The 25,024-nt window shown below is 39.1% G+C and overlaps 2 protein-coding genes across 2 annotated transcripts; one reads left to right on the plus strand and one right to left on the minus strand.

Annotated features, from left to right (window-relative positions):
• Positions 1-802: 802 nt before the first annotated feature.
• LOC149014308 (putative 1-acylglycerol-3-phosphate O-acyltransferase) lies at positions 803-18,596 on the plus strand. The gene is made up of 9 exons (XM_089157357.1): positions 803-1,335; positions 1,702-1,938; positions 5,729-5,775; positions 6,547-6,665; positions 6,763-6,923; positions 9,596-9,705; positions 9,788-9,887; positions 17,081-17,204; positions 18,077-18,596. Exons 1-9 carry the CDS (start codon positions 1,163-1,165, stop codon positions 18,203-18,205), a joined length of 1,200 nt encoding a protein of 399 aa, XP_089013483.1. The 5' UTR covers positions 803-1,162; the 3' UTR covers positions 18,206-18,596.
• Positions 18,597-19,084: 488 nt separating this feature from the next.
• Positions 19,085-23,265, minus strand: LOC149014309 (Leucine-rich receptor-like protein kinase family protein). The gene has a single exon (XM_089157356.1). The coding sequence runs from the start codon at positions 22,761-22,763 to the stop codon at positions 19,335-19,337; it is 3,429 nt and encodes a 1,142-aa protein (XP_089013482.1). The 5' UTR covers positions 22,764-23,265; the 3' UTR covers positions 19,085-19,334.
• Positions 23,266-25,024: the final 1,759 nt, after the last annotated feature.

Raw genomic sequence — 25,024 nt, forward strand, 5'->3', positions numbered from 1 at the left:
CAAATTATAAATTAATCTGCAAAAAATCTCTTAATAGCTATAGTCTTTTATAGGTTGCAAAAGTAAAGGGAACCCCACCTCCAAGTAGAAACTGATTCAAAGTTTTAAATGGACCAGGTTGGTATGGAGGTGCTTAGCCATAACTCATTTGTCAATTGGCTCTTATGGCTGGCCAAGTATAATATAAGGCTTTGATCTAAAAAAACATAAGTAAACGAGCCTCTGTTTGTACATTCAAAGATAAAATTACATGAACAGCCATTTGATCTCCTATCAAAGTCTGCATTGGATCCTTTACAAACTAATGATGTAAACGAATAGCACGTCCTTCCACTTCAATGGAATTTTTACAAGATTTCAAGTAGCATTTGATGACTTATTGATCAAGATGATAGGGTTTGAGCACAAGGTTGTTAGGCAAGTCAAGGTTAATGTCAACTAATTCAGCCAGGCTTAATCATATTACCTTATAGGTTTTTGAATAAAATTATGCATTGTTTTACTGTTTATGGTTAGAATTAGGGTTAGGGTTAGGACTAGACCAACTCCAGATTTTTTACATATCCCTTATAGGAATAGGTTTCGATTAGACTAATTATCACCAAAGTGAAGATTAAAAAAGAAAAAAAAGCACAAAAAATGAGCAAATATCCATGGAGAGAGATGGATAGATTTCAAAGAAAAAATAGATTTCAGTCGTTGGTTAACTAACGTAAACATTTTGATGATGCGTAACGGTCTGAGGAACGAAGAGGTTAACCGTTAACGGTTATTCGCGGTTCAAATCGCAAGCATAAGGCATCTTCCTTACCTACCAGTTCGAAAACACCTCAATTCTCAACGTCGGTGGCCGGAGAACGAAAGGGACTGGAAGACTGTAGAGCCTAAAGAGTTTCAAACACTAAGAACAATGGATTCTGCACCGGTAATGGCCACAACCACTGTCGTTTGACGCCAAGAAGTTTTCAACCTGGAAGCTCAGTCAATCGGGAAGGTTGAAACTTCACATTTCCAAAGTCAAAAGGCAAAAATATTAATGGGATTTTTCATTGTCACTTTGGTTTGGTTCGACCCAACAAGCTTGCAGTGCACGAAACCCACCGATTAAATCTCTCCCTCTCTCATTCCTTCTCTTGCCGCCGATGTCTTGGTGTCAAATGCTATGAGTCGAAGGTGGTCAAGCTCGGTGGCAAAGATGGTGGAGGAGATAGGCAAGGTTGATGGGCAGTCTTCCGCAACAACATCGAGATGGTCCTGGCCTTCCATTCTTCGCTGGATTCCTACCTCAACAGACCATATTATCGCCGCTGAGAAGCGTCTTCTCTCTTTAGTCAAGTAAGCCCATCTTTAACCCTAACATTTTGACTTCCCTTACCTTCTCTCCATGTTTTGAATTCTACAGTTTTGTTTCCTCAAGGTATTAGGTGTCACACCCGGCGTATCCTGATTATTGAAATTTGAAACTATTCCAGGTTCTTGAAATATTTTCAAATTTCTCGCTTTATGAACCCTAGCTTTGCAATTCTGTTTCCTGTCGATTCTTCCCTTGAGAACTCGTGTGGATACTTCACAATTCACACCCAAAGGCCATAGGGGTTAATTAAAATAATTAAACAGCACTTGGAACATTTCCATTTTGACTTTCTTATTTGTATAATTTATGTTTCTCTACCTGATTAATTGAATTGACCGGTTTCACAGAACTCCGTATGTTCAAGAACAGGTTAACATTGGATCTGGGCCGCCGGGGTCAAAGATCAGGTGGTTTCGTTCTTCAAGTGATGCCCCTAGGTTCATCAATACGGTTACATTTAACAGTAAGGATGATTCTCCCACGCTCGTCATGGTACACGGTTATGCTGCTTCTCAAGGGTTCTTCTTCCGGAATTTTGATGCTCTTGCTAGTCGTTTCAGGGTCATTGCTATTGACCAGCTCGGGTAAGTTGGATTTCTTTCTGATGCTTAGCTTTCCAATTTTTAGATTAATTCTCTGTTGATAAACCTGAAGTTGTTGAAAAGCTACATATCCTGTGTCAATCTGCAATCAGTGGCCACTGTTACGTAACTTGTGGATATTAAAACTCTAATTGCCGGATAGCCTTGCTAATTGTTTCATCCTCTTGTGAGTTTCTATATATCCTCTCTTATAACCTCACAGTTCAGGCAATTGGTTCATTTCGTTAAATATTTTGAACCTATTACCTCAGGGGACAATAATGGGATGTAAACCCAAAATTTTTTTAAAAAAAAAAAAAAAGAACAAATAAAGGGGGAAAAGAAAAGAGAAATAAGAAGAAACTAAATATGGACAACAGAACAAAATGCTAGGTTGCCCAAAGGGGAAAAATAAAGTAGAAGGTAGAACTGGACACATCAATATGATGGCATAACCCACAAACTGCCAGAGCTTGCTGGGTACTCTTCTTATTTCTTCTTATTCTTCTTCTTTTTTTTTTTTTTTTTTTTAATTATTTTCCTTCCATAAAGGAGCTGAGGATGTCTTATATAACTTTCCCCAGGTATTCCACTAATGCATCAGTACTTGCATTCTGATCAAAGAAGTTTTGTATACAGTTCCAATTCAGATGAAATGCTTTCAAGAAGTCCTGTAATTTGTGGGCCCTGTGCTAGATTCCTTTCTGGCTATATCTGATGGTTTTCTTTTTTACCCATCACCCTTTCAAATCTAAAATAGAAAAAAGGAAAAATTGTATTGCATTTTAGGTTCTTCTGGTACTCACATTGCAGAGACAGTAAGAAGAGTTCCTGTATGATTTCTTATGAAGAAATATTGACAGATTATGATGCAGCTACACACAATGTCGAACCAGCATGACCAAATTTTTGCCCAGATGAAACCAACCCAACTAAGGTTTTTGGTCTAACAAGGAGTGGCAGAGGTTATTTGGTTCTTTGGGTTATTTCCTTCTCTTATTTCATTTGTTTGATGAAGTTGTAGGAGATAGGCTAGTCAACTTTGAGTTATATTTTAGTTCAGAGTTTGGACAGAAGTAATATTTACTTATATCTACAAATTGTACTCAATGTTGGAAAGACAAATTTGGATTTGAGGTTGCTTGATGAGCATGAGTTGGGTGTGACCAGGCTGATCAATTTTCTTTCACTTTCCTTTATCTTCTTCAGCTCTGATCTCTTTACCGTGACTTAGGTTTTTGACATTCTCGTTATCCCATTTGTCTAATTCACTAACCCTATTATCTCCTTTGATACTTATTTTGTGACCTGTCACTGCTATTCCTCCCTTGGTGTGACTTGGGGTCAGCTGTGAGAGGTATCAGGCCTCCTTAGCCGACCTCAAGTATCGGAAATTGAATTGTGCATGTAGGGTTAGTCTTACCAAAGAGTCTTGAGTCCAAGTTCTCATCTGCCTTTGCTGTGAAACCAGCTGAATCCATCCTAGGGTTCTGCCACTGCCATTTTCATGGGATGGAAACCCAGTGAATGCATGCCTGGGTTTTAGGAGGCCCTCAGCGTAGTTTGAATCCCCACCTTTTAGTGTGTAGGATTTCCTAAATTGGGGCCTGTTCTTTGTGGTACTCAAATGCCCTCCCGTGTCGAAGACTACGTTGTCTTCCTTTTAAGCCTTATTTCATTTTACTTTTGGAAATACCCCTCTTTCATTACCAACCGTTTTGTATTTTTAAGATTTAGTTCTATTTATGTCCCCTGAGCCTCCATTCCCTAATGGTCATTTAAGATCCCCTTTAATCAAATTCAGTCATTCTTCTAAAATTGTATGTTATTCTGATGCAGGACAACCTTCTTTCTTCTCTACGCTGTCCCCCATTATATTCATCACTTTCTCACTAAACTATTTATTTAATTAGCCCATTGCTACCAAGCATAATTCCATTTGGGTCTCGTGGGTTTATTCACACATCCTCAAATCGGACTTCTTCTAGACCGCTCCTTTGCCTTCCAATCCGTCTTAGATGAGAAGTTCTTGCTTCTTCATCCTCTACCTTATCCGCCATCTCTACCCAAATCTCCTCTGGTTCATCCACCTCCTTTTGGCTTGACCCTTGGCATCCGATGGGTATTCTTTTCACTATGATTGGTCCCTGCACTATCTATGAGTCTCGTATCCCCTAGTCCATACCTCTCTCCTCTTTTATCACTAATAGTTTTTTATCCTCCCCTACCGCACCCTTGTCTCACACAAGTGTGGAATGCGCTCCCCCCCATTTTATTCTCCCCCCGTGATACCACCATATGGCTTCCCTCCCCCACCCCCACACCCCCTCAAAATCATTTACCACCTCCTCCGCCTGGAACCTTTTCCGATCCCCCTCTTCCCCTGTCCCTTGGCCCCCTTGGTCTGGTTCAATGGCCACATCCCTCACCATACCCTTACCCTTTGGAGAGCCCCTTCACCTTGCCCTCCCCACCCAATCCCTCCTCATTCGCCATCACATCCCTGCCAATCCAACCAACATCCTTTGTTGGAATGGCACCAAGGATATTGAACACCTTTTTTTCTCTTGCCTCTTCTCCCGCTCCCTATGGGAGAAAGCCCTTTCCACCATTTGGCCTAGGTCAAGGTGTACCCATAGATTTGCTCGAGAGTGGGCTTGGATCTTAAGGAACTTCAATAGCTTTTCTATCTGCGACCGGGTTGGCAAGCTAGTCTTTGGGTCTACCATCCACAACTCTTGTGGTGGGAGCGCAATCTTAGGAGATGGACCTCCAAATCTCGGCCTCTAGAAGGGATTTGGAATGCCATTTGTTTTGACATTGCCTCTAGGCTTATTTCTTTCCCCCACCCCCCAATTTCTGACACTCCCAAGAATAGGTTAATTGTTAGTTCCTGGGACCTTAGCTCTTCTTTTCGAACTTCCTTTGAAGTCTAGGCTCCTCCCCCCCCCCCCCTGCATTTTTTCCCGTTTAATTTAATTAGTTATTCATAAAAATTAAAAAAAATAGTCCATTGCCCATGTGGATACCCATTCCAAATAGGGCTTTGTAGAGCCAAAGATAGCTAATAGATTGGCTTAAGGAAATTAAAGGGGGGGGGGGGGAAAAAAAAAAAGTTGCTTGTTTCAACCATAGTTTGTCTTGATATGGGAGATCTACAATATTTATCGACTTGAAAAATGTGTTTTCTAGGCATTGATGTCCATTATGAGTATCGTTATGACAATATGATTTATGTAGCTTTATCAGGATATGTCCAATGGATCCATACTGATGTGCTGACCGAAGAAGGTCCACATATAATTTCCATTCAGAGGGATTGCTAGGTTTCCATAAATTGGGGAGCCTGTGTCAGATTCCTTTTTGGTTCACATGACGTTAGGTGAGGTTTCCTACTTTACCCATCTGCCTTTAAAAATTAAAAAGAAGAAAACAAATTGTATTTCATTTTAGGTCTTGAGTTAGCTGGCAATGTCGAGATTGTTAAGAATAACACATGGATGTAGTGCAATTTTTTTTTTTTTGAGGGGAGGGGGACTAGTTGTGCTTTCTTTACCTTATTACAACCATAATTGTACTTTTCTTTCAACGTTGGATTCTAAGATTTTATCAATTTGGAAAAAAAAATGCTTGTCTGGGTGTAACTACACTGAAGTTAACATTATTGTTTAACTTGAATGCTCTTACTCATTCTGAAGCATTTATTGTTGCATGAACATGCACTTTATTTGCCTCTTATTCTCTTTGAAACATATGATGTATCTTTTTTTTCTTAATATACTTTTCATTGCAGTTGGGGTGGGTCAAGCAGGCCTGACTTTACATGCAAAAGCACTGAAGGTTAGCCAGAATGAACTTATGTTAGAGATGGAATGATAAGTCCTTTCTTTTCTACATTCCTTTCTAGGCATTAAAAGATTTTGATCATATGCCTAATAATCCTATTGGAAATCTAAGGCACCATTTTTGCATTAATGTTCACATGTATGCTACACCTCCTTGACAGCTTGAGCTTGTAGGTGAAACTGTAGCTAACATTTTATACTGTTATTGTGGATTTCTGGTTTTGTAGAGCATCAAATGCCGATGCTTGCCTAAATAAACAATAAGAAGACAGAAATTGATCTATCAATCATGTCTGATGTCCATTCCAACCATCAGTCTCTATCTATGCCACCAAGTGGGTGTTGAACTATAAGAGATACAACGTTCCTCAAAATAATACTCCCTCCATTCCAGACCCTTTTTTTTGAGCTGTGCTATGTGCATTTTATTTTTCCATGACAGCGTTAAATACTTTAGATTTTCTAATTTATCCTTCCCCTAACATGTTGAATGTATTAAGTAGGTGAGAGGATTACGCATAATAAGGAAAAATAATGAAGAATGAAATTGGAACACTAATAGAAAATACCCATAGAAAGTGGGACTACTCCAATTTGAGTGTCTTTGGGGAATGGAGGGAGTATATCTATATGGGTGTCTATTTTCCATGCTTTTTCTTGGGAAATTAGGATTTATTGGTGCTTCGGTATGGCATGTTCTTGTAAGAGAATTCCCCTAAAAAAATTCTTGCAATAAAATAACGTTCTTCCCACTTTTGTAATGCAGAAACTGAGGCCTGGTTCATTGATTCTTTTGAGGAATGGCGTAGAGCAAAAAATCTCAGCAATTTTATTTTACTAGGACATTCTTTCGGGGGATATATAGCAGCAAAGTATGCCCTCAAGGTGGATGTGCTTATAATTTTTAATCTATAATTTTTGTAGTTTGGGTAGAAATTTTTGGCTTTAATCTCATAGAAGGTGTCACTTTATTTTGTTGTAGCATCCTGAACACATCCAACACTTGATTTTGGTGGGACCTGCTGGGTTTTCATCCGAGTCAGATGGAAGTTATGAGCGGGTGACTAAGTTCAGAGCCACTTGGCAAGGAACTGTTCTCAACCATCTTTGGGAGTCTAACTTTACTCCTCTGTCAGTTGTCCGGTAATTCTCTTTCCTTGTAGTGTTTCATTTCATGATTCTTAGTTTATTTAATTATGCATGTATCCAGAGGGTTAGTATTCCTTTTTTTTGGATGAATGAGGGTTAGTATTCCTTTCCCTAGAATGTATTTGAATGACTTCACTACTTTAGAAGGTTAGGTTCTCATGATGGATTTTCTTTTTGGTATGTTGCATTAAAAGTATTTACCCTTTTCCCACAATAATTGGCCTCTTTTCCATTTTTTATGTCACAAATTGTTTGTTCATTTCGCAAGTTAATTCATAATTATGAGGTTCTTTGCATGGGAAAACACTGGTAGCATTGAAATGTGAATGCTTTAAACAGCTTAGATTTTGATAATATTTTTTTCCCCAAATATTGGTCATTGTGGGGGAGAAAATACATCTTACTCTGAATGGGAGAAAAGTGCCAAACTCTGACCCTTCTTTTTATTTTATTATTAGTATTATCATTTTAATTGTAGCATTGTTGTTTGAGAATGTCAGAAACCAACTTCTAAGAATCAAACAGAATCTAGAATGAAGAAAAGAAGCAAAGAAGAATGAACCAGCAGAGAGAGGATAACTCCCTGCAATTCTGGATAGATCTCCCAGAATTGCAGAGCACTTTTATTTATAGGCTGCAATTACAATATACTAGGACAGAATATTCTGTCAACTAAAATAGAAACAAATATTCCAGGAGATCAAGACAGAATATTCAGTCCAATATTCTGTTCACAAAAAATAGAAAGCAAGAAAAGAAACTACAGAATATAGAAACTATAGAAGTCAACACCAAAATGTAAACTATAGAATACCCATATCTCAAATCCATCAGAAGCTGTATCCATATCTCACACAAATCATAACACTCCCCCTCAAACTGGAGCATGGGAAATTGGAATAAACAAGAACATATATTAAAAAACTTCATGAATCTTGAGAACAAGCCAAAACCGATAAACACCAAGAAAATTTCATCAGCTAACAATCTTCATGTTGAATGAACCATCAAACAATGAGAACAATAGGCTTTACTAAAGATGAACCATATCCATAAGCATAGCAGCATCAAAGACATTATCCAAATAATGCTAGCAGTAGGAAGGAATCTCTACACACAATAAGATAAAGTGTGCAGCCCAAAGTTAAATATAAACTCTTCGAAAGAAGAGACGTAGTGGGTAAATGTATGGGTAGGAATATCAAAGCAGAGAATTATGTAGGAGAATATCACAGCCCAGATGCCCTGTTGCTTTGCAGGCTAGCAGCAAAAACCAAAAAAGAAAAGCAGGCAAGCAGCAATAAAAAATGACAGCATTGATTTGAATACTAGCAGCAGTTATGGAAAAATAGCTATAGAGATATTGATGTGGTTCGATTTAATCCTGGTATGAGGAACCACCATATTGAACCTGCAAACTAGAAGATGGCTTAGAAAGCAGCAACTAATACATATACTGAGAGAACTTCCCTATTCGGTTCCCAATCAACCAGAACTTTGTGATCCAGTATTCTCTTGAATGCAAGAGACGATCAGCAGAATCAGCAAAGAAGGTTGAACAAAAAATACCTGAAAGAAGGAAAGGACATGTCGGCCCAAACTGGAAATGCAGTCATCTCCTTAACCCCTGGACTGATGTTGGAACCAATAGCAGCTAATGCTATCAATGATGTGAAACCCCAATAGCAGATTAAATAACAGAATCAGTCAATTCAAAACCTAGATCCTTTTCTGTCCAGAAACTCTATTCAGCAAATCAAATTCTATATGTAAAAACAAAAAATAAGAGCAACCATTGGCTCCGTGAGATAGGATGGATCAATATCAGCCGCTATTCATTATCTGGATTCATCAATTTTCATTGAAACCCTAGTTCTTCCTAGTTCTTCTTCTTACATGAACTAGGGTTTCACCAAAAACAAGAAAACCTTGACATGACTCTCAAACAGAAGGTAAAAAACAGCAACCCAGATTTCAGATTAGTGCTCTAGTACCATGTCTAAAACCAAACTCTAAAAATCAAACCAGAATCTAGAATGAAGAAAGAAGCGAAGTAGAAGAACAAAACAGCAGAGAGAGGATCTCCCAGAATTGCAGGCCACTTCTATTTATTGGCTACAAGGCCAATATACTCACTAAAATAGAAACAAATATTACAAGAGATCAAGACAGAATATTCAATCCAATATTCTGTTCACAAAAAATAGAAAGCAAGAAACAAGGAAACCACAGAAAATAGAAACTACAGCACCAAAATAGAAACTATAGAAGATCCAGACCTCCAATCCAACAGAAGTCATATCCATATCTCACGCAAATCTTAACAAGATGGCACTTATGAGCTTATGCAGTAGATAAATGCTACCTGAATGTGAAATACCAAGTAAAAAGTTTAGATTAATCAGAAACCTCAAACATTCCTTATGTGAATTTCTTAGCACAGCTACCCAGTTGAGTGCAAAGATAAATTCTGTAGCAAGCACATGCATTGTTTACCTGATCTTATATGTTATCTTCTACCAAAGCTGCTCATGATGTTTTGAGCTCTTTTGATGACATTAAATACTGTTGATTCTTTTTGGATATTTTAGATTACATGGTAATGCATTGGAAGGTCCATAGTTTCACTGGTTTCTATTTTTTGATCCTTGGTACTCTCCTTGCAGAGGTTTAGGCCCCTGGGGTCCAGACTTGGTTCGCCGATATACAAATGCCAGATTTGGTATATATTCAACTGGTACTGTATTGACCGAGGAAGAGTCCAAATTGCTTACAGGTAGATTTATTATAAATTTTTTATTGGTTTTTTTCAGTTTGAGTTGTTCGCATTTTATTTTCTGACACTTGTGCAATGTAAGATTATGTTTTCCATACTCTAGCTGCCAAGGCTAGTGGGGAGTTATGCTTGAAACATATATTTTCTTTTGGAGCATTTGCAAGGAAGCCCCTTCTACAGAGGTTAGTATAGATTAATTTTGGTATTTCATAAAACCATAAGCTATAAATTGTGGAATTTAAATATTTACCTTGTTCTTCTTGCCACCTCACCATTCTTTTTCTGGCTTGATTTTGTTGATTTGGTTCTTCAAAAAGTTGGCATATGAACAAAAGGAGAAATAATGGTTACTTGAATCTTTGTTGCTTATGCTTGCAAACTCACCTCAGATTTTTAGATCATTTCTCCTCAATCCAATTTTAGGATTTAATTCAGCCTAGATAGATTAGTATGCACATGCCACTCCTAACTGTTAGACCATTTTGATCCCAGCCTGTGTTTGTTTTGTTTATATTTATGACATTGCACCCTTAAACATTTTCCTTCATTGTATAATGACCAAATCCAAGCTGCTTTCACGTCCACCTAACTTGATATATGGAGTAATTGGTACACCACTCATGTCCAGTTGTTGGCTTCTACAACCCTATCATAGGAAGCAGAACCAGAACTATGAGATGCTACAGTTAGATTGATGTGGTTAACTGGGCCTGTGAAGAATTTATTGTGGCCCATGGCCAGGTTCTATGAACATTGGGCTTTGTATTTGTAGGCTAATGATGTAATGGGCATAATTTATAAGCCTAAAAGGTTGGGGGTAATGCTGCTATAGAATTAGTAGTTAAAAAAATTGAGTGTTTTAAGTTTGATTTGGTTCCTTGCTAGCTAAATAGAATTCTGTTTGAGTTTATTGTGTCTAGGTTGGTGAGGGAGGAAAGTCAGAATCGGAGAAAGTGAGAATGATGGGAAAAAGGGAGAGAAAGGGTGAAATTTCAAAAGAACATCTTAAAGTCTTGGTAAATGATGTAATATGGATAAATAAGTCTGCTGCTAGAACAATGCATTGCAAACTAAGTTGGCTACAAGTAGATTCATCTTCAGAAAAATCAGTAGCAAAGGAAATACAATTCAGAAGAAATTTGACAAATATTGAATAATTTAATATGCAGGAGGTTTCCAATTAAATCTGGATATTCAATCAAAGCAGAAGTAGCTTCAATTGATAATTTTTCTTGGTTAGAAAGGTCATTTATGCAACTGCCCATGGTGCACAGTGGTACAGAAGGCAACTGATGGGAACCAAAGCCGCATCATTAAACCATGACAGCTTTCTTTTATGATCGTCAATAGAGGGACATGCATGGACCCCTCCCGTTTCTTAATAAGGTTAAATTTACTCAAGAAGCTAACCAAAATCAAGAGTACAAAATTGATCCATGAATGATGTTCAGCAAGCGGAACCAGCATCAAAGATAATTGGCCTTCATAAACTCTTAAATGTAACAGGGAGACTTTCTTCACTAAGATAAGAAAGAATAAAGAATAGTTGTGCTGAGACCATCATCAGTGACTTACCATGCAGGCTACTTACATTATCAGGCACTCGGAGGAGTCCCTTCAAAATCAACCTATATAAATTGTAATTCCACAGATGTAGCTTCTCAGGCTTAATGCCTTGCATTTCTAAATACCCATTAGCTATTGCTGACCTTTGGAAACGCCCACCGGACCTCAAACAGACTCTAGAAGGACTAGGAAATCATTAGGCGCTGCTAGCTAACTACCATATCAGAGCTTAGATTAGAAAAACCTTTCATAATGCATGCATCTTATGAACCTTTAATTACCTGGATCCAAAACAACAACCAGCAAATAGCTTGAAAAGTCAACAGAGAGAAGATCAAACCCAAGGGCTGAATTATCTTGCAAGGGTCCTCGGAAAGATCTATGAAATGCTGGTGTGACACTGCTGGACCATCGGCACTTGCTGAAAGCCATCTGGAACTCCCATATTCATTTCCTCTAAATGATCTACTTGAGTTCTCCTTCACTGACTTACAAAGAAATGGGGATAACAATCACCTTGTCAACCATCCTCCCACCCATTTCATACACCCACCTTCAGATCCTCTTAAATCTCCATAGCATTTCATCCTGTTTTACAGATTCTAGACAAGTAGTATAGTTCTTGACAGGAAAGGATCCAATTGGAAGCCAATATCTAGAATCTACTATGAACTGGTAAATTCAGCTATGAAGAAGGGCAGGGTCTATCAAGCGGTCGCATTCGACCTTGAGCACCTTCTCTTGTTGTGAGTGAGTACGCCAGCTGCATGTAAAGGAGAATGCTTTGAATCTTCTTTGGATTGCTTTCTGTTAGTAGTCCGTGCTTCCTTCTGTCGGAGCTAAGCCCACTCCATTTTGTCACGATGTCCTCGCTCGCTCTATGAATTGACTGCAAAAGAGACATTTTTGTTGGGCACTAGGTCTTGTCCCAACCAAAAGTGAAGGGAATCGTGGACTTTGGGAAGAGGTCTTTAGCGGCCAAGAAGCTTAGAAGGATCTATGGCAAAGGTTAGGCTTCACTTGACTTGCTTATAGTAGCCATGCGATGGTTGAAGGAGGCGAGAGAGCTTCTATATATATGTACGTAGGCCAGTGTTTTTAGGTCAAGTTAGGGTGTTCTCTAGTGAAGGTCGCTAAAATTCATCTAAAAAATATATTATCGATGGAAAATGTGCAAGAATTGAAAGCAATGTAGGATTAGGTTTCTGGGTTATTGAAAAGAAGTTGGAATCTAGGGTTTCTAATGGTCAGAAAGGGCTGCTACTGCTTTGTTAAGCAAAGAAATTAGATTCATAATAGGGGTGGAAAGAGAGATGGGATCAATCATCTTGGTAGGAAGAAGAGATCGTCTTCATTGTTGTTGATACTGGATCTGGATCTTTTATGGCAAGGTCTCAACAATTACCAGTCCAATCAACCATGTTTTGTGAAATCCATGTGGAGGGTAGGAGTGACTCTGTTGGTTCAAGTGTGTGAGTGATGGTTTCAATTTCTTTCCTTATGCTTTATTATGTTGTCTTTCATGTATTTTCATTTGATTATGGAGATCCATAGATAAAAGTAGGCAAGATGCAAGGTCTTGATGAAATCCCAATTGAAGTATGGAAGAACTTAGGAATCTACGAGCTGGCTTGGTTGACTAAGTTGTTTAATAAGATTATGAGCATAGGGACCATATGAATGGAGGAGAAGCATCGTAGTTCCAATTTTCAAAAATAAAGGAGATATTCAAAGTTGTAATAATTATATAGCCATTAAACTGATGAGCCATACTATGAAATTATGGGAGATAGTAATTGAAATCTGCTTGAGACACTTATCCACAGTAACAGAGAACCAATTTGGGTTTATGCTAGGAAGATCTACAACGGAAGCTCTTTGCCTAATTAGGAGACTTACGGAAAGATATAGAAAGTGTACAAAAGACCTTCATGTGGTATTTATTGACCTAGAAAAAACTTATGATAGAGTCCTAGAGCATTATTTTGGCAAGTACTAGAGAAAAAAAGTGTTGCAAGTAAATATGTGGATGTAGTTAAGGATATGTATGATGGTCCAGTGATAATTGTAAGAAAAGTGGAGGGACAAAGTAATGCATTCTCAATTATACTTGGGCTACATCAAGGATCAGCTTTAAACCCATATTTATTTGTACTTATAATGGATGAATTAAAAAAATAGATTTAAGGCGAGGTTCCTTGGTGTATACTTTTTGCTGATGATATTGTGTTAATGGATGAGACTTAAGTAGGGATCAATACCAAGTTAGAATCATGGAGAGCAGCTTTGGAATCAAAAGGCTTTAAAATAAGTAGAATGAAGACAGAATAACTAGTTTGTAACTTTGGTCACGATCAAGCAGACGATAAGGTGGTGAAACTTGATGATAAGAAAATTCCTTAGAGCGATTGTTTCAGGTATCTTGGTTCAATTATAAAAAATTAAAAAAAAAAAAAAAAAAAAAAAAAAAAAGTGATATAGATGATGATGTTACCTGAAGAATTAAAATATGATGGATGAAGTGGAGAGGCGTGTCCTGGGTTTTGTGTGATCGACGTATTCCTTTAAAGCTTAAAGGAAAATTCTATAAGACCGTTGTTTGACTAGCTATGTTGTATAGTACATAGTGTTAGGATATTCAAAAGAATCATACAGATAACCTTAGTGATGTAGGAGAAACCCTAGAAAATAGGGGACCTACAAAGTGGGCTACTAGACTCTTAGAATTAGACACCTATTCTTGACAGATAGTAAGGAAAAGAATTTGCAGCACTTGAATTTTGATTAATCATGCCCGTAAGACAGCTAAAGTAGAGAAATAAATACAATAAGTCCTACTGGTAAGCACAACTAAACAAGAATCAATAGGGAAACAAGGGGATGGGGATCTTGGCACCATAACACTAAATTGAATGCAAGGGTATTAAGAAACTTAAAGAAAATAGAGCTGTCCTAATCAATATCTGATTTCTAACAATGAACTCAACAATTAACAATGTAAAGGGAGTCTTATGAAGTTTTTGTTTTAAACAAAACTATTGGCAAAGAATAAATGAGAAATATTTAGGGAGAGATATTGTTACCTGCTGATCCTGGTTGCAAAACAGGGGTTAGAAAGCATTTAGGAACAGAAATAAGAGAAAGAAAAAATATTTTGAAGTAGTGGTGAATCCTAGGAAAGGAAAAAATATATATTTTGAAGTAATGGTGTATCCTAGGAAAGAGAGTAGGTGATAAGAGAGAGGTAGAGAAAGAAAAGAAACAAAGAGAAGGGATGGGAGACTAACAAAAGATAACTAGACTGCCGTATAAGGGAAAGGGGAAGAAAAAAAACAAAGATTTTTTTTTTCCCCCAAGAAAAAACAGAACCGTGGGGTTTGGGGAAGAAGAAGAAGAAGATTTCCAGGAAAGAAACTAGGTCTTTTTTAGAAGAAAAAAAAAGAAAAAAGAGAGAGCATATCTTTGTAGAGGAGAGCAAGGGGAATTTTTCTAGTGGGAAACAAGGGTGAAAGGAGGAGAGAGAGATTACCTGGAGAGAGGGGAAAGTGTTGGTTCCGCCAGGAGAGAGAGAGAGAGAGAGAGAGAGAGAGAGAGAGAGAGAGAGAGAGAGAGAGAGAGAGAGAGAGAGAGAAAGCAACGAGATCTCTTTTTTTCAAATTATTTCATTCATTGATTGCCAAAAACGAATTCCATACAAGGTTTAAATAAAAAAGTTGATCCCTCACAACCCTATATGTTTAATTCAAAATAACCCCAACTTAAGTTGTGTATATAACCCAAACTCAAAATAATTCAAAATTGGGCCAAAATAGACTCTAGGCCCAGCCTATAAAGACTCAAACATTAAATTAAAATATTTCAATAGTAAACTACTACCCAACCCACTAAGACTAAGGAAAATAACATGACAAACTACCTATGAGCAATGTTTCTCATCGAACCATAGAATCCTAGCAATCCGATAACCTCCAAATTCATCATCTATCCACATAGATGCTGTCGTGGGATGATCTCTACGTCGGCGTCGCGAGTAAACTTGGAACTGCTCATTGATGTCCTCATCACTTAGTGTAGCAAAAACGAGGTTGCTAAGATGGATGAGTGGCAAAACTAGGAAGGATAAGATGAGGAATGATTATATTACTGTTGGTTTGGGAGTAGCCCCGATAAGTGATAAGCTACAAGAAAGTCGTTTAAGGTGGCACAGCCACATTCAATGAAGGCTTGTAAATGCCCATGTACAGAAAACTGATATAATCCAAATTGAAGGAACTAGAAGAGCTAGGGGCAGATCTAAAATAACCTTAAGAGAAGTGGTGAGAAAAAATATGCATAGCTTAGTCCTTGCATCTAGCATGGCCTCAAATAGTGCTGATTTGAAGGCATGAATCCATGTAGCTGGCCCCATTTAGTTGGTACAAGGCTTCTTAGTGTTGTTGTTGTTGCATGAAGATCCACAGATGGATATAACATATGTATACTTGCTTCGTGGAACCTACAGGGAGTCTAAATTGACTTCATTTTTCATCCGTTCTAGGCTTTGGGATGCCACTGGGCTTGTTTGAAGTTTGAACAGCCAAAAGGTTGAGATCTTTCTCATCATCATTCAGGGAAATGTGATTATTTTTTGGGTGGGAGGGGAAATATGATTTAAAAGTTATGCCAAGGAGACCTTGTCAGACTATTTGATACTAAGCTCTTAGTTGAGTCATTGAAATTTTCAGATCTTTCAAATGGCTGTCACAGCTATCAGATTGGGCTTGTCTTTGTAGAGGTATCATATCCACACAGATAACAAAGGTAGAACATCTTCATGTCATTGACAGATGGGGTTTTGCCCATGAGGATGCAGATGAGCACATCGATTACTGGTCGATAAAGATTTCTTCTCAGCCTCACAAGCCTCCAACTGGAAAACAAGAAAGAAATCTTTGCATCTCAAGTTACCTGTGATGAATGAGACATGAAAGCTGGCCTGTTGGGCTGCTTCACCTGGTTTAGATTATGGTAGATCTCTCTCTTCCCCTGTCCCCTCCTGTTATTCCACAGTTTCAAGTTTCCTTCACAATGAGGTCAGAGGTGATTCAGGTTGGGGATGGAACAGAATCGCCCGGGGGGAGGGGTGTGGAGGAAGAACAATAATGGAAGAGTTTATGGGTGAAAGTACAATATGTGCCACTCAGTGTAAAAGAATAGACGTTTGAAGATAAACAAAGTCCAGTCAGGCAGTTATATGAAGACACGTGTCTTGTCTAAATACCTGGTCAAGGAAGAGGGAACTCATGAACTGACAGCCACTTTGGACATAAGGAACTCGTATACTTGATATTATTTTGCTGAATTGTTGTCCTAGATATTTTGAATCACAAAAATGATAGGTGTAAAGAGAATGAGAAGAAAAGGTCCTTTGACAAAACAACAAGTCCCTCAAACACAAACATAAAAAAGGTCCATCAGGCATGTTGACTCTTTTGTCCAGGTCTTTGAGTTTTTGCTTATCGTTTTTCATGTTGTCATGGTCTCCAGCTTTATCGTTTTCCATAACATATCTAAGAAAAGAGGATTTTGAAATGAAATGGGGCGGACCACTAGAACTTAATAATATCATAGGATCACCACTCTAAAAATGATATTCAGAAGTCCCTTGCAATAAATGCAAATAGCATGAAGATGTGAGAAAAATTCCCTTTATTGAAGGATCATAAAGTTAGAATCCTACACTACTACCTTCTACTTTCTTTGTCAAGAAATTAAATTGCTGTTACTGAGATATTTATGCTGCATCTGTCTCGGTATTATTTGTGTGCAGTGCATCAGAGTGGAAAGTGCCAACTACCTTCATCTATGGTATTCAAGATTGGATGAATTACCAAGGTGCTCAGGAAGCTCGGAAGCATATGAAGGTCCCTTGTGAAATCATAAGGGTTCCTGAGGTCAGTTTCTCTCCTCTCTCTCTCTCTCTCTCTCTCTCTCTCTCTCTCTAAGATCCCCTGTACTGGTTCACCACACAATAAGGGTGGGGTTCACATCTAAGTATAAATAAAATGAATCAAAGATAAATGTTTCACGTGGTCACATCCTTATTGTGTGATGGAAAAGCGTGAAGAACGCATATATCTGAGGGTGGTGATCCGAACTCACGACGAGGCGGGGCTATGACTGACGTTTTAAAATAGTGGCCATCCCTAGATCGCCTTAGCTCAACTCACGCCCAGCCCAGCCTGATTGACCCATCATCTGATATACAAGCTAAGACAAACAATTACTGGAACTTCAAACACTGCACCTCCCCAAAAAATTTCCTTAAAAAAGCTTATCATAATTCTGAGTTTTGAAAAACCGATCACTGCCTTTTTCCTGCTAACCTGGTTAGCTTTCTTAATGTTTTGCTGGCTGTGAGGATCAACCTTAATTGCTTGTTTCTTTACACATTGAGTGTATCTTTTTGACTTGGGATTACTCTTTTCTTCTCCTCTCTTTCATCTTTAGACCTACCTCCCTCTTCCTAGCATTAAAAGAAAAAAGCTCTTGAATTCATTTTGCTGCAGTAGGCATCCTTTACCTAGTCTTTTTTTGGCATAAAACAATTATGTTGGCTGATGGGATATTAAGTACTTGGCAGGAAAATTTGTACGTTGCAACTTTCTTTTTTCTCCAGGAGAGACTAACAGCGTAGCTGACTCTCTAGCACAGAAGGCTGTCTCCTTATAGGAGAAGTTTGACTGGCCTATTTCCACTACCTAGATTTGAGGCTTTGTAACTCGGATATTTGTCCTCTTGTTAAATTCTAATGTTATTCATGCAGGCTGGTCACTTTGTGTTCATAGACAACATGGCAGGTTTCCACTCCGCTGTCTATTACGCTTGCCGGAGATTCCTTTCCCCATCAGCCTCTGAGTATCAGACCCTGCCGGAAGACCTAATTTCTGCTTGACAATGTATAGTTTGTGCTTGTGTATGTGTGTTTGGCCCCCTCTCTTTTTTTTTTTTTTTTCTTTTTTTTCTTTCTTCTTTTCATTAAATTTATTTAGATGTTCTTCTTCGCTTCACCCAACATTTTCCTGTTGTTTAAACAAATTTAACAAAAGTAAACCTCAACGGTCACCTGCTTGGGATTTGGAAGTGCATATCAGAAATCGAAGGTTCCTCAACGTTCCTTGGATACGGTTTTGCCGGAGATCTCAACGGTAACCTGCTTCGAATTTGTCGCCGGTGGATTCTGGTTTCCAATGCTTCATCGGTCCAAGTTTTCGAATATAGACAAAAATCTGTGTAGATAAATTATAATAAGGCCTACTAAATGGAAAACAAAATAGGTTTGGTAACTCGAGGTTTTTGTTTATTTATTTATTTATTTATTTTTCATTGCTATTCGAGTCGGTTAGGGTAAACTCAGCTCGACCCGATGGTAACGGGTAGATCCATGCGATCCAGACCCGGGACAGGCCTATAAGGCACAAGCAGTCTACGTGTTTGTCCACATAGTACTCTTACGTGGCTTACACAGCAATCGAAACGTAAACTGTAGCTGTTGTCCGATACGGTCACAGGTTCCTGACGTCTGCGTTTCGGAACAGAAAAACACATGACCCTCGTCAGAAGCCCCAGACTTGTCTACTCGTCTGCCTAACTGCTACTTTTTTCCTGAGACTGCCCTTCTCACGTGCTTTATTAGTTGTTTAGATTTTGTTTCTAGCGGGAAAGACCAGGAAGAGTGGTGGGCCCACTCCGCGCATTTTCGTCCACTTGTATGTACGGTCAACGCACTTACCGGGTCGTTGACCGGGTAAAGGATCACGGTGCCGTCCCCGCAATCGTCTTCGTCTACGGCGACGGTAACGGTGAGGGTGAAGCAAAAACTAGGGGAATGAAATGAAACAACAAAAAAAAAGACGATCAGAAGAAACAATCATGCATTTCTGCTTGTTTTTCCTTTCAAAAATCATCCAATAAAAATGAAGAAAAATCTGAAATTACACACTTTTCCTGGGTGGGGAAGGTGTTGGGATCCCAACACCTGAATGGTGAATGGTGAATGGTGGAGCAAATAACAATTTCTTCAATCACGCCGGCGATGGCTGGGAAGTGGGGTCTGCAGAGGAAGGAATGTCAGGCCCAGCCCTGCAACCTTCAAGCATGAAGACAATGTCAGCCATGGATGGCCGATCGAGTGAATCAGGTGCAGTGCACAACAAACCCACCTTCACCCCCAACAAGAACTCTTCCCACTCCGACGATTCTGGATCAATCTCCAGCAATCCAGGCTCCAGTAACTCCGAAATCTGACCCCTCTGCAACTGTTTCTTCACCCACTTCACTATATCTTCATCCTGGGTAAACATCACCGGCCGTCTCCCCGTCAATAGCTCCAGCAACAATATCCCAAAACTATACACATCTGCTTCTCTGGTCACTTGCCCAGTTGATGCCGCCTCAGGAGATACATACCCAAGTGTGCCCACTGGTGTTGCAGATGTCGAAGCTTCCGCCGGCGTCGCCATGATGAGCCGGTCAAGACCGAAATCTGATAAGTGGGCTTCGAAATCGGCATCAAAAAGTACATTTTGGGGCTTCACATCACCATGAACCATAGATGCCGTGTGCAGGAAAGCTAAGCCACGAGCAACTCCGAGAGCAATCAAATGTCGCATTGGCCAGTTAAGGACATGACCGTCTTGGTGTGAAGCTTCCTGCAATAGAGTTGTTAGGTTTCCGTTTGGCATGTAATCGTACACCAGCAGACGAACATCAGGGGGGCCTGCGTAGTATCCTCGGAGAACAGTGAGATTTCTGTGCTTCACCTTCCCCAGTGACTCTGCTTCTTTTCTGAATGTTCCTTCGTCAATGGATCCATCAGGAAGTCGGCGAACAGAAAGCACTGTACCATCTTGAAAGCAAGCTTTGAACACAAGCCCATATTTTCCTCTGCTCAGAACGTTCTCTTCATCGAACTGTCTCGTCGCTTCAACTGTCTCTGCATATGTGAATTTGTTATTGAACATCACCAGCTTTGGCCCTCCATTCCCACTCTCCCCACTACCACGACCTCCCTCTGCTGCTGTTGCAGAGCTCGCACGAGCTGGGCTCCTTTTCTTCTCCCCATTTCCTCCCTCTCTGAGCCACCGCCGCCACCGTAACAGACTGAATATGTAGCAGCAGCAAAATAATGCAGTACCCAGAGCTCCGGCAATGGAAATAACCACTAATAGGATCAGTCTCTTCTTCCTCTTCTTATTCTCTTTGGTTAGATACTCACAGGTAGTATTCAATGGCTTCCCACATAAATCTTTGTTGAAAGCAAATGCAGAAGGATTGAACTTAGAACCCAACATAGCAGGAATCTGTCCTTCGAGGTTGTTTCTTGAAACATTGAAGCGTTTCAAGCCAGAGAGGGCTGTGAGATTCTCCGGTATCATGCCTCCCAGGTTGTTTGCAGAGAGGTCCAGCACTGTTAAGTTCGTCAATCCTGAAAGTGACTCTGGTATTGTACCAGAGAGGTGATTGTTATTCAACAACAGTGAGCTTAGAGAAGAACATTTGGAGATTTCAACAGGGATTTCACGCTTCAAATTGTTGTGACCTAAATTGAGTTCCCTCAAATTAGAAAGACGTGAGATTTCAGCTGGGATTTGGCCACTTAAACCATCTGAATGAAGCTCAAGTACCTCGAGATCAGAACAGTTACAGAGCTCAGCTGGAATAGAGCCGGAAATGCGATTGTTGGATAATGAGAGAACGCTTAATGACCTGAGAAAACCATACGTTGCCGGAATCACACCAGAGAAAGCATTGGATGTCAAGTTTAGATATTTCAAACTCAATAAGCTGCTGAAACCTTCAGGGACATCCCCAGATAATGCATTCTCTTCCAGAGCAATGTGTTGCAGATTAGGCAAGCCTGAAAGTTCCAAAGGTATCTCACCTGAGAGATTTTGCCTGCTTAAATCTAGACTCCTCAGCTGCAAAAGGGATCCAATACTTGTCGGAATCATCCCTGAAAACCCATTAGCACTCAAGTTCAGAATCAGCAACTCTCGCAAATCCCCAATGTTGGAAGGAATTTGTCCAGATAATCTGTTATTACCCAGGTCCAAAGTAGTCAGATTCCTCAACTGAATGAGCTCATTTGGCACGCCTCCTGTGAGATTATTACCACCCAAATTCAGCATTTGCAGCTCCTGAAGATTTCCGAGGCTCACTGGAATGGGACCTGAAAAAGAGTTTCGCCCAAGAGACAAAACCATCAAACCCCTAAGCTGTCCCAAAAGTGCAGGAATCTCACCATTGAAATGATTCCCCTCAAGATCAAGAACGCTCAACAAACTGCATTTCTGAATCTCACTGGGAATATCACCATGAAGAGAATTATTTGCCACTTTGAGCTCTTCCAACTCGAAGAGGTTACCGATGCCAACTGGTAGTGTGCCCGAGAATGAGTTACCGGAAAGATCGAGCTTTGTTAATGTCGACACACTCGTCAACCAAGAGGGGAACAACCCGTTTATCTGATTCTGCTGAAGATCTAAAACCTCCAACACACTGTAAAATGTGGATTCCGGCGGAGAAACAAGACCCGTGAATGCATTAAACCCAACCTGAACAATCCTTAACGATGGAGGATACGCAGACACGTTGCAGAAAATGGAAGATGGAATCAGACCAGAGAGATTATTATGTGAAAGCGAAAGTACTTGAAGTCTCGGAAGAGCACCGATCGCAGTTGGGATCAAACCCTGAAGCATGTTGCCTTCAACGCTCAAATGCATGAGCGAAGAACAATTAGCTAGTGCCGAAGGCAGAGTACCCTCCAACAGATTCCACTCCAGAGATAGATACTGTAGCTGCATTTGTTCTCCGAAGGTTGGTGGAATCCATCCGGTGAAGCGATTAAAGGAGAGATTCAGAAACTGAAGCTGAGAAGAAGCAGAGAAGTTGCGTCGGATCTCACCGGAGAAGGTGTTTGATGAAAGGTCTAGGTAACGGAGACTGGGAGGAAGATCAGGTGGAATTCCACCGGAAAGAAGGTTATCGGCTACATTGAAGACCTGAAGAACAGTGAGGTTCGCGATCTCTAGTGGGAGATGACCAGAGAAGGAGTTTGACTGAAGAAAAATGGCACGGAGTTGGAAGCATTTGAAGATGGAACGAGGGATAGAGCCATTGAAATGGTTGGAGCGAAGACTAAGCTTACGAAGCTCTTGAAGATCAGAAAGGCGGTCAGAGATAGGACCAGAGAGCTGAAAACGAGGTAAACGGAGTTCATGAACACGGCCATTGTAGCACAGGATACCACGCCAATCGCATGGAGCGGAAGAAGTGGATGAATCCCAACTGGTTAAAGCACCAAGTGGGTCTCTGAGATCAAGCTTGAAAGATGTAAGGGCTTGAATCTCTGCTAGGACAAGTGGGCTTCTTTGAGCATAGCAAGATAAGAAAGCAGACATAAGCATCAAGAAGAGAAGGAGAAAAGGACTAACAGCAGTGGTCGCCATGGATGAAAATGACAGTTTTTCTCTCCACCTCAGTTTTTGGGTTATACTTGTTTCTTTGGAAGAAGTAGAGCACAGTGGGGACTGGGAGCGTTTCCGTTGAGAACGTTTGCAGAGGCTGACAGGGTCATCGCCATACGTTGCAGATCTCTCTCACTCTCTGTTTGCAAGACCATTAAAGCCTTTGAGGGAGGGACTCTTTCTGGGTTTGGGTTTGGGTTTGGGTTTTGGTTTTTTTTTTGGCTTCTCTCTTCCCCAAATCCTTTGTAGTGTAGCCAGAAGAATCAGAAGAAAGGCTATAGCTTGACAGGTTAGTTTAAAAGAAGAAGAGAAGAAAAGGGGAAAAGGGTTTAATGGTGGGTGGGGTTCTTCTGCTTCTCTGTTAGAAAATGAAGATAAAATTAAGTTGGTAAGGGGTCATGTGGATCCATATAATTATAACCATTAACGCCAGATGAGGCTTTCTTTTCTAAAATATTTAGCCCTTTTTCCAGACCCCTCCATTGCAGCTTTCCTTGCATTGAAACAGAAACAGTGCAGTGTTCAGATTGTTCAGAAGAAGGGTGTACTTAGTTAGATTGATTGGGCTTTGGCACTTGTATCTTTTTGTTTCTTTTATTTTTCTTTTTCCACGTCGTCTTCAATCTCATTGGGTTGTCGTTGGCTTTTCAAAGATTTCTTTTTCTTTTGTTTATAATCATCAAACCATCGGGGGACAGATGGAAGCCCTCTTTCCCATTCTTCCTGCACTTTTTTATTTTCTGTTTTTTTAATTTCTAACGAAGGACTTAATCCTAAATCCAACGTGGGTCCAAAGATCAAAGCTCTTGCTGTCTCTCCAATAAGAGTAATTCAGAATTTGACCCCAAAAAAAATATATACACATATACATAGATGGTGAATGATTAATACAATACCGGTAAGGGTGTCAATCAGTACGGTTTCAATAATTAGGTACAATTTTTTTTGGGTAAATAATTGGTACAATTTCAGTATGGTACAAATCTTGAATATCGAAAACAAGAACTGTTTTTGTATTTGTAAAAGCTGTTCGGTACGATTCGGTATTAAATAGGTGAAGAAAAATGGTTTAAACACAGTATCTAATGCGGTATAATTTTTGTACAAACAAACTCATGCTATTTTTGTTATTAGTTCATTAAGATTTTGATAAAATTACAATCAAACAATCGATAGACAAAGCAAATAAATCTAATTAATAGAGATAAAACAAGAAAATCTAAGAAGAGGAGTGAAGAACGAAACGAAAAACTGAAATAGATAATTAAAGATTAATATAAAAGTAAAATGTTTTTATTGTAAATTTATATTTATATCTCTTAATTTGGTATGGTACCAATGCAGTACAGTTTTCATACATTCTAGCCGTATAAGCACTTGAAAACGGAACCTTATCAAAGAAATTTGGTTTCGGTAAGTATCGTATCGAATTTTGAACGTTTTGGTATGGTTAAACAGTTTCAAGACGCAATTAACACCCTTAAATATAGGTATAATTTAAGCCTTATCAGCCAAAACATATTCACCCTTAATTCTTCCTTCTTTTCTTTCTTTTCTTTTTTTTTTTTTTTTTTTTTTTTTTTTTTTTTTGGGTAAGAACAGTAATTCAGATAACAGTGAAATTATAGTAAATCCAGATGTTCTACATGTCAGCTTAAAGTAGAGGTTTTTGCTCCTCTTCTATTTTATAGTGGATCCCACTTTTAGATCATTTTATCTGTATTCACCTTGACATGTTATGATAGAGGATCCAAACTCCCTTATAGCTATTGATATTATTTTGTCTTGGCAAAAAAACAAAAAAAGTTATTGATATTGAAAAAGATTTGATACCATACATTTATGTGTTTTTTTATTGAGCCTCAATTGACAATATATAGAGAAAGAATTTCTTAATATACATATCATATAGATAGAATATACAATTACGAATAGAATTTTCTAATTTTACAAACACAAATGAGGATAGAAAAATAGATGATTGGATATATACAATCAAATAAGATGTCAAGATAAGATTGCATGAAATGTCAGACACAAAAAAGTTTGTGATGGTTTAATGGCCTCCATGAAGAATAGAAGTATATCTTTTACCATTTTTTTTTTTTACAAAGGGGGTTTATTAAGTTGGGGGATGGGGATATTAACATGCCTTAGCGAGAATCAAACCCACGAGGTGTTGGTTTCAACTACTAGAACAGCTTTGCGTTGGCACCATTCTACAATACCAAAATCTATCAATC

This window comes from Hakea prostrata, chromosome 5 (genome assembly GCF_041222555.1).
Source record: "Hakea prostrata isolate BN-2017 chromosome 5, UWA_Hpros_2, whole genome shotgun sequence".
NCBI classification, from domain to species: Eukaryota; Viridiplantae; Streptophyta; class Magnoliopsida; order Proteales; family Proteaceae; genus Hakea; species Hakea prostrata.